At 32.9% G+C, this 23,610-nt stretch overlaps 4 protein-coding genes across 4 annotated transcripts; 2 read left to right on the forward strand and 2 right to left on the reverse strand.

Moving 5' to 3' along the window:
- Positions 1-7,248: 7,248 nt before the first annotated feature.
- LOC132802182 (small ribosomal subunit protein cS23y-like) lies at positions 7,249-8,146 on the forward strand. Its single transcript, XM_060815204.1, has 2 exons — positions 7,249-7,650; positions 7,997-8,146. Exons 1-2 carry the CDS (start codon positions 7,351-7,353, stop codon positions 8,063-8,065), a joined length of 369 nt encoding a protein of 122 aa, XP_060671187.1. The 5' UTR covers positions 7,249-7,350; the 3' UTR covers positions 8,066-8,146.
- A 1,937-nt stretch (positions 8,147-10,083) lies between these two features.
- LOC132800503 (uncharacterized) lies at positions 10,084-10,738 on the forward strand. The gene is made up of 2 exons (XM_060814346.1): positions 10,084-10,315; positions 10,418-10,738. Exons 1-2 carry the CDS (start codon positions 10,107-10,109, stop codon positions 10,554-10,556), a joined length of 348 nt encoding a protein of 115 aa, XP_060670329.1. The 5' UTR covers positions 10,084-10,106; the 3' UTR covers positions 10,557-10,738.
- A 2,211-nt stretch (positions 10,739-12,949) lies between these two features.
- Positions 12,950-14,943, reverse strand: LOC132800385 (putative F-box/LRR-repeat protein At3g18150). Its single transcript, XM_060813941.1, has 3 exons — positions 13,714-14,943; positions 13,409-13,594; positions 12,950-13,273 (listed from the first exon to the last, which is right to left on the reverse strand). The coding sequence occupies exons 1-3, from the start codon at positions 14,878-14,880 to the stop codon at positions 13,037-13,039; spliced, it is 1,590 nt and encodes a 529-aa protein (XP_060669924.1). The 5' UTR covers positions 14,881-14,943; the 3' UTR covers positions 12,950-13,036.
- A 6,723-nt stretch (positions 14,944-21,666) lies between these two features.
- On the reverse strand, positions 21,667-22,703 carry LOC132799818 (ESCRT-related protein CHMP1B). Its single transcript, XM_060812549.1, has one exon. The coding sequence runs from the start codon at positions 22,490-22,492 to the stop codon at positions 21,881-21,883; it is 612 nt and encodes a 203-aa protein (XP_060668532.1). The 5' UTR covers positions 22,493-22,703; the 3' UTR covers positions 21,667-21,880.
- Positions 22,704-23,610: the final 907 nt, after the last annotated feature.

Here is a 23,610-nt window from a genome sequence, read left to right on the forward strand (position 1 = left end):
ATCCGGGACATGCCACTGTTTTTCATCTAACAAAGGATAAATGGACTCAGCATAAGCTGCACGATATGCATCCGCGGTGTAGTAATGAGAACACATGCCATAAGGAGCAATTTTTCGGTCTCTACAAGCGGCAATACAATGATCATAAGGATATTGATCAAAATCGAAGACTTTGCATGAGCATGTTTTTGATTGGAGATTAACTGTACCCCTCAAACTCCCACCTTCCACAAGAAATTCATGCATATTAATGGCTTTCACACGTAGTCCGATGGACTCCAAATTTCGTAATTTGAGTTGCTCTTCCATATGGTCAGTCACAAGCTTTGTCAATTTTACACCTGCAATACGTCGCTCATAAAACCACCTTTGCAGTAAATCCCGTATGTGCTCTATTAATGCTACTATTGGCATCTCTCTAGCATCTAGCAGAATGCCATTCAAGCTTTCTGCAATATTGGTGGTCATGATAGTGTACCTTCTACATGGACAAAGAGAACGTGCCCACCTTGTAGGGTCACATGATCGAATGTACTGGGCAGCCCTACCGTTTTTTGCCTCAATTTGCCCCATATAAAACTCAAAATCTTCAACCAAATATGCACTAGCTGCGAGCATGAAACATTGTATTATTGATTCATCTTTCGCATGTCCATTTGCTTTAATATTTCTGCTTATATGGTACGTGCACAACGCATGGTATGCATTGGGAAAAACTTTGCGTAATGCCCTTTCAATAGCGGGGTGTCTATCACTCACAAACACCAAATCTGGAAAATCTCCGATGGCATCCTTCAGGTTTTGGAAAAACCATGTATATGCTTGCTCGTTCTCTCCATCTCCAATGCCGAAAGCCAAAGGATATATTTGCTTATTGCCATCCATGCCCGATGCAATATACATGTACCCTTTGTATTTCCCTTTCAATGTAGTTGCATCAACAGCTAATACGGGTCTTATGTGGGATTTAAATCCCCTAATGCTTGCGCCAATCGCCATAAAGAAATATACAAAATTGTTATTATCGTCTGTTTTGATACGTGTAACAGTCCCAGGGTTCTTCGACACTAACTCATAACAGTAGGCAGGTAACTTAGCAAAATTCTCCTTTGGAGATCCCCTAACACTGTTAAGTGCATATTCTTTACCTCTCCATGCTTTGTTGTAACTTATATTCACCCCATATTTCTGCAAAAAATCATGTTGAATTTCTTTGGGTTTGTAAACACGTGCAATACCTTCATATTTAGATTTGATACATTGCCCGATAACCCGGCTACTGGCTTGCTTGTGTTCTCGATGCACGATATCTAACGAGCAATTGTGTACATTATCAAAAATTCTCACAACAAATATTTCTCCATTTTTAAATGTGGTTGCATGTAGTCGCCATTTACAAGTATTTTCCAATCATACAACCTCATACCGTTGTGTAGTTGACCGTGTCACCTTGAACTCCTTATTTTCTCGCATGCAATAGATACTCAGTTTATTCTGTAGGTCACGTTTGTTGCGAAATAATTATCCAACTACTATGCTCTCACAGCCAGTGAACTTTGACGAAAATATGGCCATAGAACCACTTCTGTTGCTCGATGATATGTGGTCACTTGTAGCACGATGAACCCTAACATCATCAACTCCTTCATTGTTCATTTCAAGATGCATATCATTATCATTGTCCGGCAACTCATGATCAAAATCTACATCATTATGATCAACATCATCCCCTGCTGCATTGTAATTCTCATCATGATCAATATGATGCAACTGCTCATACTCCTCGTCGTTAGGAAACCGTTCAGCATAGTCACCTCCAACATCAACTCCTTCGTGAATGTTAAATGATGTCCAGGCCCCACGAACATCAACTTGATCTCTAAACTGAGTTTCTTGAACCATAATTTCCTGAGATGTAGCCTGAATAGGTTCAGTACCGGAAGCTTGTGGTAGACGAGCGCCAATTGGAGGACAAGAAAAAGAATGAAGATTACTCCCACTATCCGAAGCAAATGCTGTTTGATGAACATTTCTACATGCATGTTCAACTTTCGAAATCACCTCAACATACAATGGAGGCCGCATCATTGTCATCCCTCCATTCCTCACTTCTTGAAGAAAGCATTTCACATCCCTATCACATCGTATTTCTGTAGGATCCAACTTTTCTGCACATCGTCCATATATCCATTTTAGCTTTAGCAAATATTCATTTCGATCTATCTCAATAGAATTGAAAATCTCATCCTCTAACTCTGATTTTGTGCATCTCTTGCCGACGGAAACCATTACATTTTTACCATTTCGATATTCCCAATCACCACTATCATTTTGTACCAATATTCCATTGTATAAAACCGCAATTACAATGTCATCATCTTCTATTTTACTACAAAATTAAATGAATAACGTTAAACTAAATCAATAAATATATAAAATTTTGAATAATACTAAACAAACATATTAACTGTATTAAAAAAGTTGATTCTGTTTTTTTTTTTTTGGGCCAAATATAGCTTTTTCCTACTGGCGGAAAATTGGTGGAAAACTGGCAGAAAAATGGCGGAAAATTGGCGGAAAACTAGCGGAAAAACGGCGGAAAACTGGTGGAAAACTGGCGGAAAACTGGTGGAAAACTGGCGGAAAATTGGCGGAAAACTGGCGAAAAATTGGCGGAAATTTTGCGAAAACTGACAAACTAGAGGAAATTGGCGGAAATTCATCTTTTTCGCCAAATTTCCTCCGTTTTTACTGTTTTTCGCGATTTTTCAGTTTTACACAAAATTTTTCCCATTTTCCAACCATATGCCACCTAAGTATCTTTAAAATCACATATAACATCTCATAAATTAATTTCTTGCATACCCATATCAAATAAAAAGCTTAAAAAACCCTAAACTAATAAAACTTACAAGAAAAAAGAGAAAGAGAAAAAACAAAAAAAACACATATTTTCTTACTTTCATCTAATAAGAAAAAAGATAAAATTTTTACCTGATTTTAGTTTGAGATATGAGAAAATACAAAAAAATGAGAGTGAGAGGCGATGAGATGCAAAGAGTTTAGAGAAACCCCACGAACGGCTGTGTAGAAACCCCACCCCCACGAACGGCTGTGTAGAGGAAGAAAGGAAAGGGTGTAAAAAAAACCTTTTGCGTAATTTTCAATTTTATCAAGGGTATTTTTTTTCCAAGGTGGCTAGTTTTTTTTTAAAAAAAAATTTTTGCAATTTTTCTAAAATGGAGTTGTAAGGTGGCTATTTATGGAAAAAACCCTTTCGAGTTCTTGCTAACTTCCTATTATGCCACTGTTCTAGCTCCTACCTATCGATATATATATATATATATATTTTTTTTTTTGAAATAAACCTACCTATCAATATATATCATCTATTTTTGTGCAACTCCCAATGGTAAAGGCACATGTACAAGGCCCATGGTGAGTTGCTCACACCACGTTCCCATATTATTCTATTCAATTTGTTTTTTGGTCAAATCAAAAATACTTTATTAAACAAAAGCAAAATTATGAAAGAATGTCTTAATGAATACGAGATATGTCTTAATGAATACGAGATCTTATCGGAATAATTTCCAAAATGTAAATCTAAAGAATAACACTAGATAAAACAGAACCCAAAGGTCATCCTTGATCGACGCCTTTGAGATTTAGATTAAGTCCCAATGGTTTAGCTTTTGCAATTATTGTAGTGAATTTGTTTTAAGCATTTCAAAGTGTTTAAATACACTTTTATTTATTATCTATTTTGCATTTTAACTCCAAATTATTTTCCTTTAAGCAAGTAAAGAGTGCCATCCCTATGTCATGGGTTTCTTATTATTTGAATTTCAACCGCCTCGGTTATTTTATGATATACCATTGATAAAAAATATACATTGTCATTACTTCTCACGCAAATTTTGTAATGGACCGAAGATTAACCAAAAAGATTATAACAGATAGAAATTAATTTTCCGTTGGTGAGAATATACAAAAAAGTTGTGTTAAATATAAATTAGTTTTTACATTGGTCATAGTCATACAACTTTGAATATAAATTGATTTTACATGGGTCAGGGTCATACGATAGTTCATCTCAATTCAATTCAGGATGACCCATTACTACAGCTTATATATACCTTACAAAAAACTGTCTTCACCACTTCCGACTACTACCTTATATATACCTTACAAAAAACAGTCTTCACCACTTCCATATACACTTCAATTTTTTTCATTAAAAAAAAAAAAAAAAAAGCCCGATTTTATTTTAGAGCTTTGTGCCATACTTGAAAACATTACCAACATTCAACCTAGAAATGGTTTGGATTCGAAAGAAACAGTTCATTTTCTAACTGTAGGTTATTATTTTGCTTTATTTTGTAATTACATGAATTTTATTAAATTTTTACCTCAATTTATCTATCTATATATATATATATATTGTAGCTACGATGTGAAAACTGCGGCTTCCTCTACAAGGAAGTAGCTATCACTACAGAAGAGCCCCGCTTCGTTACAGAGGTAGTTTTTTATAGACTACAAAATATATATTATAATATTATGTGATTGCTAGCAAAATTAATATAATTTTTTTTTTTTGGTGCCTTTTTTTTGTGTATTTTTTTTTTTTTTTAAGTGTGGAGATTGCGAGACAACTGTTGTGATTGAGATTGTACCGGGACATGGGCATCCTTACACTACAAGCGGTGACTTTTCTCCTCTAATGAAGTTCTGTTGCGATGGCATGATAGTTGTCGATTACTCTTTTGACAACACTTGGGGTTGCGAAAATTGTAATTTCCTTTTTTGTTTATTTTGTTTATTGCGTCGTTTTTTAAATTATTTTCCATTGCATTAAAGAAGAAAATTATAATATATTTTATTTTGTTTTTAATTTTAGGACAATTCTGGGCTGGTGATGAGCATAAATTTATCAGGCCAAGATGCTTCAGTCAAAGATGACAAAAATAACATCATTGGAGCAATGAAGGACTTGGAAACACGTTTTATACGTGTTTAGATATAAAATTAAAATAAAGTTTGTAAAAAAATAAAAGTTGAATTTTTTTTTTAAAAATTTTTTTTTAAGGTAGTGGTGTTTATCTACGTGTACTATCTTTAAAGATAAATAAAAATAAAAAAAATGAATGAGTATATTATTAATTTTCTTTTTGTGTACCATATTAATTTTTCTCCTTTTTTTTCCTTCAATACTTACAACAAACACTTTACTTTCCCTTGAATTTTCAATTGGAAAGTCATTATTTAACTCCTTGAATTCTATGTAATACATATTAAATTCGTAGTCCAGCTTTGTTTACGATTTTTTTTCCATATATCTTCCTTTTTCAGCTGACAGCACCTGTGGAGACTTTGGGAATGGTTGCTGCCGAGTTGCAAATAACAAAACAGACTCGAATTGGTAATGCTTGACGATGCAATTTTCTATTGACGTTCTTCATTTTCCTGTTGTTCAGTGCATGTTTAGTTGTCCTGTTCTCAATTTTTAAATTTTATAATAGTTAATCTAAAAATCAATTTGATAATTAATCTAATGTGAATTAAATAGCAAATTGCATAATGTTAAAGATTAATTAATCCTCTTATTAAATGTTATTATGCAAATTTATTTGAAAATGCGAAATGGTGCCAACCACTGAACCATTTAATAAGGAAAAGAAATTATTTTTCTAGTGGTAGGGTTTATTTAAACTTTAACCTATATGGTCAGGGCAAATGTATATAGTGGTGAACTATAGGGGAAATTCTCATCCACGCGCGTCATATTTGGACTATAAAACTAATATGGTTGATGTCAGCCTTAATTGAAGCCAATTCTTCATCACATACTCGATCTCTGAACGAATTATAGGGAGTTTGGGCATCATGGATTTGATCCTGAGCCAATTCTTCATCACATACTTGATTTTCTTCCACTGTCTGAACAAATATATTGTCCAAGAGATGGAGAAGCATAAGATTATCATGGCCTACCGTGGATTTGAGGAAGGATTAGGAAAACCAAGATTAATTTCAAAAAGGTTGTGGAAAATACTTTACAAAGCTGTCTGGTCAAATTGCATATTAAAAGGGTGTGTTCAATTTAGAGTTTGATGGATTTAAAATGATTTATAGACTTTAAAGGTTTTGATGAATTATTATGAAATTCTACAGATTACATACAGATTTTATAAGAATCCAACGAAATTTTTGGGTTTAAGACTGGATTTTATATTAATAATTTTCTTCACAATTTCACTGTTAAAATCCTGTCAAATCCATTAAAATATATCATTGTTTAAATTTTTTAAAATCAATAACTTTTTTAATACCATCAGATTTTAAAAGAATTTTATAAAATTTTAATTGAATACATCTGGATTTTAATAAATTTTTATAAAATTAATCAAAATTTAAATTAAATATCATTAGATTTATACGAACTCCTTTAAAATTTAAATTGAATACATTTAAACTTTTAAAATTTTTTAAATTCTAAATTAAATATATCTTCTAGATATTTTATATGAACGAATCATCCATGATTAATAGGAAATTTTTTATTAAATAGAGAATTGGGACTAGGACTGGGACGGAGGAAAAACCCATATTTCGGATTGAAGTCGGGGCGAGGACGGGATTATATTCCCCATATATATATATATATATTATTAATAAAATATATATTTATATAAATATTTTATGTATTTTTTTAATACTTAAATATAACTATATTAATAAATATTCATATTTTAAGAATATATAATATATTATTAAAAATATTTTTCATTTGTTTTTTTTTTTTTTTTTTTTTTTTGGTGACGAGGAATCGGGGAGTTCCGTCCAACCCCACTTTTCCAACGGCTAATACCCACCTCTAGATTAAAAGAATATTTGCAATTATGCATACGAGGCAAAGATGGGATTAATGTTTTTGTGGCAGGACAGGTTACGTTGGAACCCTCCCCTGCCCCGTTCCACGCTTGCTATCCCTACGCTTGCTATCCCTAGCGTAGCTTGCTAACGAGGCTTTGCAAACATACATGGGCCCGAAGTTGTAAAATAATAGGAAGTAAAAAGGGTTTTTTCGAAAAATAACCACTTTACAATTTCATTTTAGAAAAATAGCAAAAAAAAATTTTTTTTTTTAAAAATAACCACCTTTTAGTACATCAGGACCAAAATACCCTTTGTACTTGTTTTTCCCAATTGCCGAATCTTCCTTATCCACAGCTGTCTCTCAGTTAGGGAAACAAAACTGAGAAAATAAAAGAAAGCTCTCTTTCTCTGTGTGTGTGTTCTGTGTCTGTGTCCGTGTGTGCATGTTAGATAAGGTGAGGTTGGAGGATGACATCGATGGCAATTCATCAGTTTCAAGCTGCGAATTGGAATGCGTCTTTCAAGCCTTCAACATCGCTTCCCCAAGCTCACTTTCAAAATCTCAAGCCTATCATTCACTCCTCCTCTTCGGTATTTGTGAAGCCAAGGACATCTTCCATTTTCACTGCTCGCTCAGGCTCTGAGTTCAAACTCCGCCACCCCTCCAGAAAGTTCCAACTCTCTGTTTCAGCCGCCGCCGAATCTGTAGTGGCTGAAGAGTCCCCCGTCGATGATGTTACCTCCGAAACCCCTTCAGAAAATAAAGAGGTTCAACTCTCTCTCTCTCCCCTCTCTTTCATTTTAGTTGGTTTTTTCTTTATTTGAGCTGAAAATGGAATAATCCAAGGAATTGGGTTTGTCAATATAGATATGCTGAATTTTCTCAACTTCGCATTTTAGCAGACTGGCTTATTGCCTGGAAAAGTATGGAAATTTAGTTTGATTTCTTGGGAATCAACTTGCTGTTTGAAGCATACTGAATAGATATATTTATACAATTAGATATATCTAATTAATGCTTTGATTTCCCACAATTTCTCAGTGACCAAAAAAATAATCAGTGATAAAGGCGATTCCTTTTCCTTATTTATTTTTTTTTTGTTGATATTTGTAGAAGCTTGGAGTGGTTGTGAAGCCATTAAAGAAACCAAGGCTTGTATTGAAATTCATTTGGATGGTTTAGAATATCGGCATTGGGCTTGACCAACTGATACCTGGTCATGGCACAATCCCTCTAAGTCCCTACTACTTCTGGCCCAGGAAAGATGCTTGGGAGGAGCTCAAGGTGCTCCTTGAAAGCAAGCCCTGGATATCTCAAAAGGAGATGATTATTCTTCTCAATCAGGCTACTGACATCATCAACTTGTGGCAGCAAAGTGGGGGCAATTTGACATAAGCAGCCATGTAGAAAATTTCCTCGCTTTTTCATTGAGCTAGTATTTCAATTGTGTTTTATTTTGTATGAAACATGTATTGTTTTTTTTTTGGTATACTTGTTTGATTATGTAGATTGCATATGTCAAGAGCTTGTTTACATAGAAAATTGCTTGTTTCTTGTTGATGCAATTTAACATTTTGGAGTTGGTTTAAACTGGTATGCCACTTAATCAACGATTCAAATTCCCTTTTGGGTTTGTAGTTGCATCATTATGTATAGTATACTCTGGTATTCATCCATTAGATTCTTATGAAAGTCAAACCATGAGTGTTAGACCATGTTATGTTGCAAACTGTATTTAAAAACTGCACTGTCTTATCTTGATGTGGTCATGCCTGAGTCTCTCCTCTCTCTCTCGGCTTTCATTTTCTTTTCAAATGATATATATATATATATAGATATATATAGATATATATATATATATTAATTTCTTCACCTTCTGGCTTTTAGCCTAAATTGTCATTTGAATGCATTGTTTTGAAACCCAATTTCTTTTTAGTGCTTGATCATTCAGAGCTGTTGTCCATGATCAAGCTCGGGTTTCGGTGATATATGGAGACCAGATAGCGATAGTTCGATAAAAGTGAACCTTATATAGATGGTGCCAAGAATAAATCTAATACGATAGAATTTTCTATCGTTATTTCGAATACTAAATCTAAATACTGAAGTTTGTGTGTCAAAAATTTATGTGTAAAGAAATAAAGAAATCAAAACCATAATCCTTGAAACTATAGTAAATGTTAGGAAGAAAAGCTTTTCATATGTTAGGAAGAAAAGCTTTTCATTCTCTAACATAGACTCATGTACTCCTCACTGATACCATCTTCCCGTCTTTCCAGTGAAGGTTTTCCTTTAATTGGAATCAGTTTGAGATTTTTGTGAGATCCACCTTGGAGATTGGTATGGAAGCTTAATAATATCCTCATCCGAGAGACCATCAACATTTCCTTTAAACACCATTTTACTATTGCTCGACGGCTCATTGTGGGAAATTATTTTTCTCTCTCTGGATATGTTGGTGGGATTGTTTAAACCCAAACTTAAAGCATATAGTTTCTTATCTATCTCTTGTTTTATTTTGTTCTGTGCCACCTTTTGGAGATGCGTTTTGTAGTTGTTATTTATCATGTCTTCACCTTCTGAGCTGCTGAGATTGTCGATAGGATCAAGATGGATCTTATCAAAACCGAGTTTACTATCCCAGTGATCTGTCTCCATAGAAGCTTCAAAAGTGTCCATTTGAATTTGAGCTTTTCCAGAATTATCAAATTCTGATATGGTTCCTCCTTGATGATCAGAACCATTTTGATCATCTCGGTCCTGGGAATTGGATGTTGAGAGCTCGACAGCAGCTCTTGCAGCTGCTGCTGCATGTGCTGCTGATATGAACGCCTTTTGAGCTGCAGCTGCTACATCTTGGTACTTTTTCTTTCCTTTCATTGATTCAGAGAATTTGTCCTGCTGCTTTATGTTCTCGGGCAAATTAGAGGTTTCATTATCGAGCTCAGGTTCATTGAAATTAGAAGATGTAACAGGCGTTTTGTCCATCTAAGTTCCAATTCTCATACGCAATGCAAGAATATGTGCTGGGGATTCGAATGAAGGAGTTCAAGCCATGGAAATACGTAAATCATGTAATATATACATGTCCAAATTGTGTAATGTTAACTATTCATTTATTCATGTGCCTTCCTTTATTTATTGTGCTAACTGAAATTCTGTAATGTATTGACAGTTGTTGATTCCACTAAACAAGCGCAACATACATTGGGTGGTAGGGCACATGGACTTGAAAGAGCGTCGTATGACTGTATATGATTCGGATAAGGCTGGTAACCGATACAAGGGACAAATTTATTTCCAGAAATTATGCATAATGTTACCATATTTACTGCGGTCTGCATCCTTTTCTGAGCAGCGGCCGGATCTTGTAGACTCCGTTGACGAGTTTACATGTGAATTGGCGCAAAATACCCTTCAGCAAAGTAACGGGTAAAACCTCTTAATACTTACATGCTTGTTGAATAAATATTAACTATTGAATATGGTTCTAATAATACTAATATATGTTATAATAATTGTTTGTTTTTGTAGTGGTGACTGTGGCATATTTACACTCAAGACCATCGAATTTGTACATGCTAGATTACCATTGACATTCACACAAGATGACATGGAGTTCTTTAGGAAGAAGTATGCATATGAGGCTTACAACAAAGAACTTAGCATATGAGCTGCGTGGTGATGCATTTTTCTTTCCTTTTGTCATGTTTATAGATGCATATTATTTATTATATTTGACTTTTAATTGTAAATATAATGGTGGCTTATAATGTTCATTTAACAAAGATAACAATGTGGTATTGATGTAAGGATAAGTAATTGACCTTATAGGAAATGTGCCATGTTTATTTATTAGAATTCCGTTATGCACAAACGCCTTAAGAGCTCAATTGCAAATTTTAAAAAATTTTCCGCTTGTCGGAAATATTTCCTATAGGCGGAAAAATTTTCCTACTGGAGGAAAAATGGAGGAAAAATGTTCCTCCAGTCGGAAATCCCATATGAAGAAAAATTGAAGCCTCTTGATAAATTTCCGCCAGGTGGAAAAATTTTCCTCCAAGCGGAAATAGTTTTCCTCCTGTTGGAAAACATTTCCTCCAAGCGGAAATCGTTGAATAATTTTTACTCCTATTAGAAACTAATTTCCTCCACTTGGAAAATCAATTTCTAATAGATTATATAAGTTAATAGTAGGGTAAAAAAAAATTGAGAGTGGAGACAAATATTTTATAAGATGAAGATGGAATTAACAAAAAATGTAGTGACATTTAAAATCAATAACCATTTTAAATAAAAAAAAAATTGATATATGTTTTTTTTATTTTCAAAATCATTTGGACATTTCATAAATGATATGTAAACTAAAGATTGAAAATCAATTCCAGAAAGCCTCTTTTCATTTAGGATTAAATTCAAAAAAAAAAAAAAGATTGCTAATAAATCTTTCACCGTGGAATAGAAAATATTATATCCAATATATGAAATAATTATCAAAACATATTAAACCATAACACTAAATTAAAACTTTCTAATTCGAAGCATAAGACAATGGATTCGTACATCTCTGCCTATAATGTCCAACACCACCGCATCGGCTACATCTACGTCCAATAACATCTTCACCTTCTGATGGTATGCGTTGCATCCTCGGTCTACCGGCTCGCCTACGTGTCCATCTTGGTGGAAGAACAATGCGACTTGCCACGTCATCCGGGACATGCCACTGTTTTTCATCTAACAAAGGATAAATGGACTCAGCATAAGCTGCACGATATGCATCTGCGGTGTAGTAATGAGAACACATGCCATAAGGAGCAATTTTTCGGTCTCTGCAAGCGGCAATACAATGATCACAAGGATATTAATCAAGATCGAAGACTTTGCATGAGCATGTTTTTGATTGGAGATTAACTGTACCCCTCAAACTCCCACCTTCCACAAGAAATGAATAACGTTAAACTAAATCAATAAATATATAAAATTTTGAATAATATTAAACAAACATATTAACTGTATTAAAAAAGTTGATTCTGTTTTTTTTTTCGAGCCAAATATAGCTTTTTCCTACTGGCGGAAAATTGGCGGAAATTCTGGCAAAAAACTGGCGGAAATTTGGTGGAAATTTGGCGGAAATTTGCGAAAACTGACAAACTGGAGGAAATTGGCGGAAATTCATCTTTTTCGCCAAATTTCCTCCGTTTTTACTGTTTTTCGCGATTTTTCAGTTTTACACAAAATTTCTCCTATTTTCAAACCATATGCCACCTAAGTATCTTTAAAATCACATATAACATCTCATAAATCAATTTCTTGCATATCCATATCAAATAAAAAGCTTAAAAAATCCTAAACTAATAAAACTTACAAGAAAAAAGAGAAAGAGAAAAAACAAAAAAAACACATATTTCCTTACTTTCATCTAATAAGAAAAAAGATAAAATTTTTACCTGATTTTAGTTTGAGATATGAGAAAATACAAAAAAATGAGAGTGAAAGGCGATGAGATGCAAAGAGTTTAGAGAAACCCCACGAACGGTTTTGTAGAAACCCCACCCCCACGAACGGCTGTGTAGAGGAAGAAAGGAAAGGGTGTAAAAAAAACCTTTTGCGTAATTTTCAATTTTATCAAGGGTATTTTTGTCCCAAGGTGGCTAGTTTTTTTTAAAAAAAAAAATTACTATTTTTCTAAAATGGAGTTGTAAGGTGGCTATTTATGGGAAAAACCCAACTCGGAAATCGTTTTCTTGAAGCCCATCCTCTTCAAATGTTCCGCTTATTCCAAAATGATCTGGTCCAATTGGAAAATCCCAACTCATTGGGCCTTTGGATACAATCAAATAGAAAGCCCACCCTTGTTCTGCCTGGCAGTGTTGCCACTGCTTAAACATTTAATATTAGTTATTTAGAGATACATTTTTGTCCGTTCAAAATACTAATAATAATAATAATAATAACAACTATTTTGCATGTGCTTGTTAGACACAACGTAATTTCAGTTGTCTAGAGATTACTTTTTTATATCTTCAGTTAAAGACTGACTAATAATTTGAGTCCTTTATCCAATGTAAAAATAATTCAGTATCACGGTTCGAATGGTGTAATTACAAAATATATTTCATAAAAAGAATATGTGGTAGCATTCGATGTTCTCTAGCTATGATCTTTAATTTCTTCCTTTTTCTGCCATTTCAATTTCACACTCATAACATTGTAGAACGCCGTTTGATGTGGCTTCAACAATGGGATAATTTTATCCCTCTCTTCTATCCACTCTATTCTCTCAATTTCAACGCCATCCAAGTTGTAGTAGCGACTACAACGCTCGGTTAAACGATTTAAGCGGCAGATCTCTCCTGTTTTTTTATTAAATACCTCATCGTAAAATACCTACAAAAATATATACAGACAAAAAACAAGACCGCCATTACTAGAAAATTTTCAATTTGTCGAATATAAGTGTAATACACAACCCAGGATACATTATATATATATATATATGTATATACATGAATTAGTATTTACCCTCATAATGTCATTATTGTGAGATGACGATGCCACATACATGTTTGTCCAGCGTTGCTTCGAAAATAGAAAGAGCAACCAATCTGCAGAGCTCATTGATGAAATTGTGACATGGGGATTCAACTCTTTGAGTTCCTCCAGTATAATGAGAACTCGTTCACTCAATTCATCAAAGGTTATCACGCTCTGCACATGTCACACATAGAGTAGTAACAAGTAATTAGAGAATGATTGATCATAAGAAGATGTTAATTAATAATCAAAAAAAGAGTTGTAACATTAATCATATGAATAGATCAACGTACCCAAGTTTTACTTTTTAGAGATTGTATCGCGACCTTAAGATCTCCAATGTGAATAGTCTTTTCATATAATTCTTTCAATTTATAAAACCACATAGTGTCGTTGTGATCTCCCAGACGAAATTCAAAAGTTGCTTTTCTTAAATTTGAAGTGTTTATGGAATAAAAAGGCAATTTATTGTATAGAAATTTTACTGAATGAAGACTCAAAGCATCAAACTCAGTTGCCATAATTCCCAAATTCCTACACCTTTCAATTTCTAATTGTTTTAGTTTGGAATTTGAGATCTTTATAGATTCCAAATTAAGACAATCTAAGATCAAAATTTCAAGGCCAACAAGCTTAGATATTTGATTTTGAACCCATGCAAGACTTGCCATCTTGCATAAGGTATGCAGACTTAGGAATTTCAAGTTATGGCAACCTGCCAAGTCAATTTCACATGGCATAGATTTAGTTCCATGAAAGGAGAAACACTGGAGGCTTAGAGCTCTAACCTCAACCCTTGTAAGTTTTCCACAGTATTGAATAAGAATCATCTTGATCCTCTGAAGACTTGAAACGTTAACACTTGTCAGCTTCTCACATTCCTTAATTATCAACTTCTCAAGCAAAGGACAGCTAAACATAAAATTCAGGACAAATGTATCATTCACATCCATATCACACAGAATCAAGCTTTGTAGCAGAGGAAGATTTATATGGCAGTACTTGCTAGAGCTGTCAAGTCCAAATCCACATAAAGATAATTCGATCAATGTCTTGAAAGAAAAGACAATACCTTCAGGTAAGTTGTAAGGTGCATTCTTAGTCCTCCCAAGGTCAATATCAAACTTTTCGAGTCTACTACTAGTCCTAGCGACAAAATTGATCCACCGGTTGATTAGATCATCCCATTCTTCTGGTTCATAGTAGAATATTCTCAGCTTAATTGCCCGCAAACCCAGGTTTTTTGTGATGCAGTTTTGTAAAGTAGTCTCCACATATTGTTTGAAACTAATCTCTGTTGACTCAAAGTAATGTTCGGTCCTCAAATCCACATAGGGACATGATAACGCTATACTTCTCCATGTCTTGGACAAAATACTTGCTTTGGCAACGTCTCTGGCAGCAAGAAAATAAAGCACATGATGAAGAATATGTTCAGGCAATTCAGAAATCAAATCCATGTTGCCAAAATCTATTAGTCTGTTCTGTACAAGATTACAAGCTTTTAAAACAAAAATATGAAGATTAATGACTACTTATATTATTTAATTCTCCTTTTCCAAATTTGATTTGGATTCCTTCATATAGTCGACCACTATCACTATGCACGGTTAAGTTTTGTAGTAGAACTCTTACTTCTAGAGAAATTATTCAGATAGGTCCCACCAATTAGAAAATTCTAACCAAAAAAAATTGTATTTTTTATTTACAGCTGTGCCATAACATTTATTATAATAATAACAGAACAGAAATTAATATAAAACATTGAGGAAGAGCTGTTGCGAGGGAAAGACACATAGTATGGAAAATTGGATGGCAGTCAGACATGTGGCTATGGAAATGGCAGTTTCTTTTGTAATTTGGGACGTGTACAGTCCCCATGAATCTGTCTGGTTCTCTGTAGAATCATTCAGAAAAATGTCGATTTGAAAACAATAACGCAAACATACATGAATCAGTTTGCACTACTTTTTACAATGATTGTTTCCATGTTGTACCACTTTAACCTTTTGGCCCACACTGGCTGGAGCAGTTCAATTAGAATAGCTCTTGCCATCTCAACTACTCCTCAGGGAATTCAAATGAATTTGCAGTTGATGCAAATAGATGGATGCAATGTAATTTTAATTTGATAAAATCAAAATGAAAAAAATTAATATGATACTCAAAAAGAAAAATAATAATATATATATATATTTTTTTTATTTATCCTCAAAATAGTCAGTAGATAAACACTATTTTTAAAAATAAATACCAGTTCAATCTTTATTTTTTTTAGAAACTTTTATTTTTATTTTTATTTTCAAACACGTGTAAAACGTGTCTGTAAATGCTTTACTGTTCCAACAGTCAGTACATGTAGATAAACACTATTTTAAAAATAAATACCAGTTCAACCTTATTTTTTTCAGAAACTTTTATTTTAATTTTTATTTTTAAACATGTGTAAAACGTGTCAGTAAAGGATACCTTGATTGAAAGGTATGTTGACATTTGGTATACCTGGTAATTCGGGTTGGTGGGTCGTGTTCGTGTCAACCCGTTTAATAATCGTGTCAAAAATGTCTAACCCGAACACGACCCATTTATTAATCGTGTCAGGTACCTAAAACACTAACCCGACCTGTTTATAAACAGGTCAACACGACACGACCCGTTTAACACGATTATTTTAACGGGTCGTGTTGACCTATTAACCCGTTAACCTGAAATTGACCTATTAACCCGAAAACTAACCTATTAACCCGTTAACCCGAAAATTAACCTATTAACCCGAAAAATTTTTTTATTTTATTTTTATTTTTATGTTTTTGTTTTATTAAAGATGTATTTTTTGTTTTTAAAAAATTAGTAATAGAAAATTATTTTTATAAAATTTTTAATTTATAATATTTTTTAGTTATTAAATATTATATTAGTGATAAAATATTAATTTAAAATTAAATTTAAATGGGTTGTAATAGGTATATAATCGTGTCGGGTTGAAACTGACACGTTTAATAAATGGGTCGTAACGGGTCAATTTCGAGTTAAACAGGTCAACCCGAAAATGACACGATTAATAATCGTGTTAAACGGGTTGACCCGATTATGACCCGAACCCATTTATAATAAACCCAAATCCATTTATTCCGTGTCATTTTCGAATCGTGTCACCGTGTCATGATCCAAATTACCAGGTCTAACCTTTAGTCCACAATCCTCTTGAAATTTAAAAAAAAAAAATTATAAATTTTTCAAAATTGAAACATCTTCTCCAGATAAATTTATGTTGACCATCAATCTAGAATCCTCTTTAAATTTTAAACAAAAAATATTATAATTTTTTCAAAATGCAGTAGATTATGTTCAGAAACCTCTTGAAATTAACAAACAAAAATCATAATTTTGAACGCAGTAGATTATAAAAAATGTAACTTCTGCCACCTAAGTACTATCGAACGAGTAATCAACCACTATCTGTCCATGGCATGTGAACATCTATGCTGTCAGAGTAAAGACGGCCATATCCGTAAACCATCTCAATACAGCGGTTCTGTCGCAATCTCGTCACTTAAAGAAGATAAACAAAAGATATATATTAATTTTGCTCACAGGCAGTCCCAATATTAAAACAATGTATTTTTTAATATGTACAAAGGAATCTCGGCACTTAATAAGAAGATAAACAAGACGAAGTGGCTAGGCCTGGTGGCCCCTACTTGCTCCAGAGAGGGTGGGGGCATAGGGGTCAGCAAAAAAAACAAAAAAAAAAACAAAAAAAAAAAAAAAGCTCTTCCATGGTGATAGCTACTTCCTTTCCATGGTGATAGCTAGGTGAGGAAGCCACAGTTCTCACATTCTAGCTATACTAACAAAAATATACAAAATAAATTGGAATGAAAATTTAATAAAATTCAAAGCGATTACAAAATAAAATAAAATAATAACAGTTTGTTTAGAGTTTAAGCCATTTTCAGGTGGAATATTTTTAATATTTTTTAGTTTGGCACATAATTTTAAAATAAAATTAGGCATTTTTTGTATGGGCAGAATTGTATCGTACGGAATCAGTGAAGAAAGTCTGTTTTTGAAAGAGTATATATAAGCGCATCAAGTTTGAAAGAACGATAAAAGGAGATAGTTTTGTATGGGTTGATTTTGTGTGATTAATTTTTATGTGTATGACCACAAAATTAAAATTAAATGAAAGAAAACAGAAAAAAAAAATTAATAGTGACAATAATTGTGTATGGTTAATTTTTATAAAATTCTGTTGTCAACAATTGCATGAAGAGATAAAAAAAATAACTGACAAGGAAACGTGACATAATTTGAAGTTAAGATGTAAAACATATAGCAATTCCAAAAGCCAAAGATTATTTTAAAGCTTTATACAATTATCTTTCAAAACTTCGCAAGTGATTGACATTGTTGTGAGCAACTCACCAGCGTACACATATTAACCAAAAAAATTCACCAGCTTCTTTTACATTTGGGTCCACACTGTCTACTCTAATCAATGTCTCACAACCAGAACAGACAAAAATATAAAGTATACATTGTAATATTGTTGGGTAAGAGCTAGAGAAGTGAAAAAGAAAGTTACATAAACTCTAGGCAATATTTTCCACCCCTTAGAGCATCCAAGAGCTCTTTATCTATTGTTTTTTTAAAGAACCAGTCATTAAAAATAAATTTTAATCCATTTTATAATTTAATTTTTTAAAATATAATATAATTAATTTGGAAAACAAAAATGTTCTTTATACTTGATATTATATTAATATAATTTAATATTTATTAAATTTCAAAATCACTAAATTAGTATTTATTGTTTTTTCCGTTGACTTTACTACTTAAATAATTGAATATATTTGAAAAATAATATTCTAAATTATTCGCAGTCTTTGACAATAGAAATTTCAAATATATTTTTTTTCTTCTCATTCCTGCAATTATAAATTTATCAATTGTACATGGATTTATATATATTCATGCTCATAGTTTTTGTTCTTTGAAAAACATGGATTTGCATTCTGATAACCATGACTGGATATATGAAGAAAAATAGGAGAAAATAAGAAAATAATTAAGAGGAATTCTGGTAAAAAAAAAAAATTAACAATAAATATTTATGTAAAATAAAAAAATAAAAAATATGATATAAAAAATATTTTTGGAGGAAGCTTTTAAAGTTCAAATATTTATGGTTAAAAATATTCTTTATTATACAAAAAATATTTTTTATTTTTGAAGAATCTATTATATATACTCTTAAACACGTAATAATATTGTTTGTATAGCTAAAATTACATGGTGGAGGGTATGGGGTAATTAATAATTAAAATTGTAGTGTCCATGAAGTTTAAAGGTATTAATACGTTCCAAAACGAAGTCAATTGGCTGAAGTGTAAAATTATGAAAATTAAAAAGCAATTAAATGTGCATACCACAAATAATTTTATTTTGTGCTCTCTATCTTATGAATTCAATTATATATTATATTATAAGGAAAACAGTAACATCCATTAGGTCTTTCACCTATAATTAATGACAATTTTTTTGCAAAAACTTAGAATTTTCTTCTCCTCTGGTCGATTAGATCATTCCAATTTTCTGAATCATATCTATAGCACATGATACGCAGCTTGAATGTTTGCAAACCCATGTTTCTGCCCAGACAGTTTTGTAAAGTATTCTCCATAAACCTTTTGAAATTAATATCGGTTTTCCTAATCCTAAAGTACTCTTCGTACCTCAAATTCACAGTAGGCCATGATAACCTTATGCCTCTCCATTTCTTGGACAGTATATTTGTTCGGGCAGCGTCTTCGCCTGGGAGAAGATCAAGTATGTGATGAATTGGTTCAGGCAATTCAGAGATCAAATCCCATGATGCACAAACTCCTTAAAATTAATTCAGAGATCAAGTATGTGACGAAGAATTGGCTTTCAATTAAGACTAACATCAACCATATTAGTTTTACAGTCCAAATATGACGCGCGTGGATAAGAATTTCCCTTATAGTCCACCACCATATACACTTGCCGTGACCATACAGGTTAAAGTTTTATTTTTAAACCCTACCACTAGAAAATTTCTTTTCCTTTCAATTGGTTTAGTGGTTAGCTCCAATTCGCATTTTCAAATAAGTTTTCATAAGAACATTTAATAAAAGGATTAATTATACTTTAAAATTAAACAATTTACAATTTACTCCACATTAGTTCAGTTATCAAATTTGATTTCTAAATTGACTAATATAAAATTTAAAAATTGAGAAAATTGACTACATTTCTCAATTTACAAATAAGATGGAAAAAAAAATTAATTAATGTAGAAACTAGTCAATATATGTTTAAAATGAATTAATTTATTTATTTAATTTTTTGCTAAAAAACTGTGAGATATTAACCATTGGATTGGCATGAGACTGCAAGTCAATCATAATACAATAAAAGAGAAAAATAGAGGCATGTATTTTTCCAACAAAGTGCATTTGACATGATACATATAAATTTTTTATGTATCATGAGCATACCTACATTTTATTCTTTTATGAACCTTTTAAAGAAAATAAAACCACCAATTGTAACCGTATTTTAACAAAAGAATAATGTTAGAGGTGCCATATTTCAACAAGAGGATAATTTCTAGAGGTACCGAATATTTTTATGAAGGTATATATCAAGATGTCATGTGTCATGTATCTAGCAATTGATTGACTTATGTTTGTTTAGTTACACTTATCCCTTTAAAGGTAGTTATATTATGTTAACCAATCAAGTAATCTCTACATCTAGGAATCAAGATAAACATTTGGGGAGAATCAAATGTGGGAATCAAATGTAGAAATTGGATCGTAACCAAGACAACATCAGACTCACATAGCCATTGACTCCATTTTCAACAGAATCTAATAGAACCTTTCCATGCAAGTAGATAAAAATAACTGAGGTTAACATGTATACCTAGCCATAAACCCATAATCAACAGCCAGAAAGTTGATACTAAAACCAATCCCAAGTTAACAGACCCTCAAACAATAGCAAACAATCCAATGTCTGTTTTTAAAATAATTCAGAATCACTAATGAAAGTTTACAAGACAATGCGAAATATACCACATAAACACAGCAGCATTGTAACAATGAAAGAATATTGATATCCATGCATAATAACCACAAACCCCATACAAAAAATCCATATCCCTATTCACATATCTGAAACTCTTACTTTGCCACTTGCCCGTTTCCTTTAGTACCGTCATTCTCAATTTCAAGTTCAACATACGCCGTATCATGAGAAGGACAGTAAACAATTACGAGGGTTGAAGAGATTTCTGACCCAAATATCATCGAGCAGACATTTCTAAAATTAAACAGCACGCATCCAATGTTTGACAAACACATCACAATTTATTTGCAAAAGCAGAGTGGAGAAAAGATTTATACACATAACACATCAGCTGATTAACATTTCAGATAGCAAAATTAATTACTTTCAAGTCATTAGAGCAAATAGCTATATTGACAAAATTAGTGCAAAAGAAACTATTGATAGAAACAGCCATACATACCATCAGGGATAACGATTCTCACCTACCAGTACATTCCACAAGTTATATCTAGCTTTTTCTCTCTACTTTATAATCTAAAGATAAGCAAGGAAGTGGAAAGGAGAGCAAATTGTATGGCACAACTGCATAAGCAGTCACAATTCAATCATGCTCACATAAATATTGTTTCAACATTCAACAAAATCCAACAGAGCCTTCACAATTAATGTTCAGAAAAACTACAGTCTGCATTGAAGAAAATGCAAGCAAGGCATAAACATACATAATTAAAAGCCACCAAGCAGAGACTAAAAAGCCAATCCCAACTCATATTTTCATATTTGGTTCCCAAAAAACAGTGTGCATCCCAATATGTGCATACTAAGGTATAACGATTGATTATTAGAGAGAAAAATGCACTCACCGTTGTTGATTTCATGTAAAACAACCACAAATCTTACAATAACCAACGTATTCACAAATATTTACCATAACAAGTAACAAACAAGAACAGAAGGTCAAATGCAATAGCAAGCAACACCAACTGCAGATTCTACATCATACCCACATCACAATCCACTAATCCAGACAACACGGTCACAACAACATAGTTAACACCACAATCGCACATTTGCATAAACAATCCAAAATGCTATACCATCTATATGGGATGGCAACAGAAAATTAAAGAAATTGCAACTGCATCTGCCAGTGAAAAGCTTTATAAACACTCGTAAGCACAAAGTTCATATCAAAATAATGCAGGAACTTAGATTCAATACAATTTACACAAATGACAAAAGTTTTAAAATTTCCAACATTAGTCATAGTCCGCATTCACTAAATATATATATATAGATATATATAATCATATATATGTCAAATCCGCACAAGAACGCATCGATTCTCCAATTATTATTTTACCCTCTAGCCTTAAGCTCAGCAAGGCGCCTGGAGAGGTCGTCCTCGTCGACCTTCTCGGTCTCCTTGGTGGGCACGGCATGAGCTGCCGGCTGAGGAAGCCCCACGGACACCTCGAGACCATAATCGTCGGCCACTTGCTGCATGAGGCTGTTGACCTCGCCTTCGGGAGTGGACAACGAGGTGGACCCGGCCATGGAGCTCTCCATAAATTCGGCCTGGACCTCCATATTGACGAACTGCTTCTCGAACTGGTCCATGGTCTCGGACATCTTCTGTAGGTTTCCAGTGTTCAAAGAAGACTCGAGGGATTTGACAATGGAGCCCATGGACTTGTTAATGGTGGTCATCTTGGCCTGGGTGTCAAGCCGAGCCACAACTGCATCGAGGCGCGAAGAGAGACGGAGGTAGTTCATCTGCTCGGTTCTCTTGCGGATGGCGTTCTCGGCGTAGATTCGAGCACCATCAATGTTACCTTTCTCCATGGCTTTCTTGATCTTCAACTTCTCGGCTTTCTCTTCCTTCTCGCACTTGCGGGCTTGACGTTGCAGCGACTTTGCCGTGAATTTCAATTCCATGATCTGGTTCATCAATTTCTCGGTGTTCCCCATGGCTATGATGATGATGATGATTTCTCAAAAGGATCTGAGTTTTCCGAGTAATTCAACTTCAAATCTGGATATTATTCTCGAAGATTGGGAATTCAATTTCAAGTCTAGGGTTTTATTGTCGAAGATAGCGTGTTATCGGACACAAAAGGGGATTTTGATCTCTGTTTGACTACGCTTTCCCTACGAAGTTGCCTAGACGCGCTTACCCCTTTTTTTTGTTTTTTGGAGCGTTGGGAACGAGTATATATATGGGCCTGACAGTTGGGCTTTACCCAATGAGAAACTTATTATCCGGCCTTTTCAATTGACTGGTACCCATTTATAAATTGGAGATTCTGTTTTTCAAAAAAAAAAAAGAAAGAAGGTCGTTTTATTTTCACAGGAAAAGAGAATAATTATAATAATAAAACTCCATATACGTTTTTCTAAAAGTCTAATAATCAAAAAACTCAAAACTAAAAAAAACTTAATCGTCATCATGATCTCCAAATTTTGTAGTTTAATTTGATGTTTCCTAATAATTATTCGTATTATGTCCTCCAAATTTGTTGTCTGCCAGTTTCCTTGACGATCCTTTCATATATTTTAGAGATCAAGAAAAATCTCCATTTTCGATCCTAAAAGTAGCAAATTGGAGGTTCAAGTGAAAATTTTATATTTTCTTTAAAGTCCCCTCGGTTCAGTTTCACTGTAGGATGAATTTTTATAAAGTTGGTTCTATTAATTTCGTTATTATTATTTTTTTAATTTCATCAAACTTATCTTTTAAAATTATATAAGTAGACTAATATAATATAAAGCTATAGATTATATAGTGATGGAAGGAGTTCTCAGTTTAATGAAAAACACATAATAGTAAGTATTATAAAACATAATCGACTCTAAAATTTGTAGGAGTTAAATATGTTAGTTGACTTAAACACAATGAGTTATTGCATATTCTTATAGATAGATAGAATTAAATTAATATTTATTAAAAGAATTAAAATAATATTAGCCAAATGATTCTTAAAAGTCATCAAAAGGAGGTTAATTCTTTTTCTTTTCTTTTTTTTAAAGCAGGTTTAGTGGTCATAGTTTTTGTCTTATTATTTAACGAGTTAATACAAGTAGTGTAG

This window comes from Ziziphus jujuba, chromosome 1 (genome assembly GCF_031755915.1).
Source record: "Ziziphus jujuba cultivar Dongzao chromosome 1, ASM3175591v1".
Taxonomy (NCBI): Eukaryota; Viridiplantae; Streptophyta; class Magnoliopsida; order Rosales; family Rhamnaceae; genus Ziziphus; species Ziziphus jujuba.